Here is a 3,562-nt window from a genome sequence, read left to right on the forward strand (position 1 = left end):
TAATTGGGTTGTTTCAAAGCCCTGGCTTGTATTCCTGAACAACCCAAGCTCACTGCAAATTGGAACACGCACATTTGAACATAGGCAGGTAGAGGGCACATGTTTACATAACAGAGGACTTAACTTACCTTTAAAACACTGTGAGCTGCTATGTGAAGTATCAGAGGGGTAGCCGTGTTAGTCTGGATCTGTAAAAAGCAGAGAGTCCTGTGGCACCTTTAAGACTAACAGATGTATTGGAGCATAAGCTTTCGTGGGTGAATGCCCACTTCGATGCATCCGACGAAGTGGGCATTCACCCACGAAAGCTTATGCTCCAATACATCTGTTAGTCTTAAAGGTGCCACAGGACTCTCTGCTTTTTACAGATCCAGACTAACACGGCTACCCCTCTGATACTTCACATAGCAGCTCACAGTGTTTTAAAGGTAAGTTAAGTCCTCTGTTATGTAAACATGTGCCCTCTACCTGCCTATGTTCAAATGTGCGTGTTCCAATTTGCAGTGAGCTTGGGTTGTTCAGGAATACAAGCCAGGGCTTTGAAACAACCCAATTACAAATCAGATACTGGACACTGAGGCTTAGTGCTGCCCAAGCTCAGTGTCAGGTGAGAGAGCATGGAACTAAACAAGAGGCAGGAACAGCAGGCCACAACATAAAAGCTCATCAACAGAAAAAGAATACAGGAAAGGAAAGATAAGGATAATCACTTACAGAAACTAAGTACTACAACTGAGGCATACAACAGTGACGGGAATCTGGGGTCTACGAGTACCATTCAAAACACCCTCCAACATGCACATTTTTTAAACACCCCACCAGACATGACATAGGAGAGAGGGGTAACGGAATCTTGGATTGTTTATGTGCCGCCTCCACCCCAAAATAGGGGCAGCATCTCCCTCCCCGGGGCCGACACCTCGGGGGATTCGCAGCCTCCCACCGTCTCACAGCGGCGAAATAGACTATACCGTGAGGCCTTTAATCTCGGCTCCCCGCCTTGAGTCATTCCCCCCACAAGGCAGTTGCTAGTAGGTCTCCCCCAAAGAGTCTAGGCCCCTAGTAGGTGATCGCAATGGGGAGGGAGGCTGCTCGCCGTGCTCTCCCTCCATCACCCTCCCATTCCCTATTGGACGCAATCCCATCCCCGCCACGGACCCAGGCATCTTCTGCAGCCGGGAGCCCCCTCCTGCCCCGCCAGGCTCCCCATACAGGCACTACGCTGTTGGCCGCACGGCTCCCGAGTTCCCCCCAACACCCCGGGCCCGGGATCGAGCCCCCGTGAAAAGGATGGCGGCGGATTATACCGGCGCCTCCCTTACCCCGCTGCTGGCTCCACTATGGCCGCCAGGAAAGAGGACTGGACGCTGCTTCCGCCTGCCCTACGAACTCTAAGTTCTCGCGAGAATCAAAGAGTGAGCCTGGGGAGGAAAGGTGAGTAGCGCCACCAGGTGTTCGCCGAGCCCGACGGCACCTGCAGAAGACGGGCTACTGTTGCAAAAGCGAAAAGCAGCAGATGCTGTCCTTTGAAATCCGGTTGCACAATAAGTGCTGACGGGGACCAGAGAACTGATCAGTATGCTGTAGCTCAGGGCTGGGCAAACTTTTTGGAGCGAGGGCCACATGGGGGAATAGAAATTGTACAGTGAGCTATGAACGCTCACAAAATTGGGGTTGGGGTGCAGGCTCTGGGGTGGGGATGGGGATAAGGAGTTTGGGATGAAGGATGGTGCTCCAGGCTGGGATTGAGGGGTTTAGAGGGTAGGAGGGGAATCAGGGTTGGGGGAGGGGGTTGGGGCTTGGGAAGAGGCTCAGGGGGTGAAGGCTCTGAGTGGCGCTTACTTAATGCGGCTCCCGGAAGCAGCGGCATGACCCTTCTCTGGCTCCTATGTGGAGGCACTGCCCGGTGGCTCTGCATGCTGCCCCATCCACAGGCACCGCCACTATAGCTCCCATGTAGGAGAGCATGTAGAAGCTGGAGCAGGGCCATGCTGCGGCTTCCAGGAGCTGCGCGCCAGCCGGAGCGGGGCTGAGCCGCGTGATGCGGCTTGCAGGCTGGCTTAAAACGGCTCGGCCCGTGGGACGTAGTTTGCCCACCCCTACTGTAGCTATAGGGCATCCTTGCAGACACCGTCACGGACATTTACCAGTTCAGGCCCAAAAATCTAGGTGCATGGAGAAAAATTAAGTATGACTTCCACTTCCTCCTCACCCCCATTACAAAGTAAAAATCCATTTGCCTCACAAGTGGGAGAGCATCCTTTGAAGTGCCACTCCAGTGGGTGAGGGTTTTGGTGAGTTTAAAAAATAAATGGGTGGCAGGGAATATTAAGAAAATCACAATTTATATTCTCCATAATTACCACCATAAAAATAACTTAGGCCTTGGCTACACTTGCGAGTTACAGTGCAATAAAGCCTCCCCCCAGCGCTGTAACTCACTCCCCGTACACGCTGGCAAGGCACTTACAGCACTGTATCTCCGTGGCTGCAGCGCTGCATATATTCCACCTCCCCGAGAGGAATACCATGTATTGCGCCGCCACTGCGGCGCCAGTGTGGCCGCCCAATGCGCGGTGATTAGCCTCCAGAAGTATTCGTCAGTATCCCACAATGCCTGTTCTAGCCACTCCAGTCATCAGTTCAAACTCTACTGCCCTGGCCTCAGGTAACCAACTATGTGACCCACCCTTGACATTCCCCGGGAATTTTAAAAATCCCCTTCGTGTTTGCTCAGCCAGGCGTGGCGTGGCGTGCTGTGCTATCAGCGAATCTTTCCAGGTGACCATGCCTCCATGCGCCAAGTGAGCCCCAGCATGGAGCAATGGCAAGTTGCTGGACCTCATCAGTGTTTGGGGGGAGGAAGCTGTCCAGTCCCAGCTGCGCTCCAGCCGTAGGAATTACGATACCTTCAGGAAGGTATCGAAAGACATCATGGAATGGGGCCATGCTGTGCAGTATTAAAGTGAAGGAGCTGCGGAGTGCCTACTGCAAAGCCCCCGATGCAAACAGCCGCTCGGGTGCTCCCCCCGCGACCTGCCGATTCTACAAAGAGCTGGATGCGATACTTAGGGTTAACCCCATCTCCACTCTGAGCACCACCATGGACACTTCAGAGCCGGTGTGGGAGGAGGAGGGTGGTGGGGCGGATGGAAACACCCCAGAATCCCTGGAGGCATGCAGCCAGGAGCTCTTCTCGAGCCAGTAGGAAGGTAGCTCGTTGCAGCGGCGGGTACGTGGTGGAGGACAAACAGAAGAGCAGGTTCCTGATAAGCGTTTTTTTTTCGGGAAGGAATTTTTTCGGTGCGGGCTCTTTGGGAGAGGAGGGTTAGCCATGCATGCCTAGATGCGGAATAGTGCATTGAGGTGGTTTATCACATCGCAGTAAGCGGCCTCGGTAATCTCTTCGAATGTCTCATCCAGAACGTGTGCAATGCGCTTGCGCAGGTTTATCAGGCGAGCCACCGTGGTCCTTGTCCCAGCCAGGCTAACGTGTCTGTGCCACTGTGCCGCGAGGGTACCATTGCTGCACACAGGCAAGCTGCATATGGGCCAGGGCGGA

At 54.0% G+C, this 3,562-nt stretch overlaps 1 protein-coding gene across 1 annotated transcript in view; it reads right to left on the reverse strand.

Annotated features, from left to right (window-relative positions):
• The window catches only part of RPL26L1 (ribosomal protein L26 like 1), a 7,810-nt gene extending 4,877 nt beyond the window's left edge, over window positions 1–2,933 (reverse strand). Inside the window, exon 1 of the mRNA XM_034778906.1 lies at window positions 2,910–2,933. Within this exon, the coding sequence (XP_034634797.1) occupies window positions 2,910–2,933 (24 nt within the window). The remainder of the gene's footprint in view (window positions 1–2,909) is intronic.
• Between the last annotated feature and the right edge of the window lie 629 nt (window positions 2,934–3,562).

Source organism: Trachemys scripta, chromosome 8, assembly GCF_013100865.1.
Source record: "Trachemys scripta elegans isolate TJP31775 chromosome 8, CAS_Tse_1.0, whole genome shotgun sequence".
Taxonomy (NCBI): Eukaryota; Metazoa; Chordata; order Testudines; family Emydidae; genus Trachemys; species Trachemys scripta.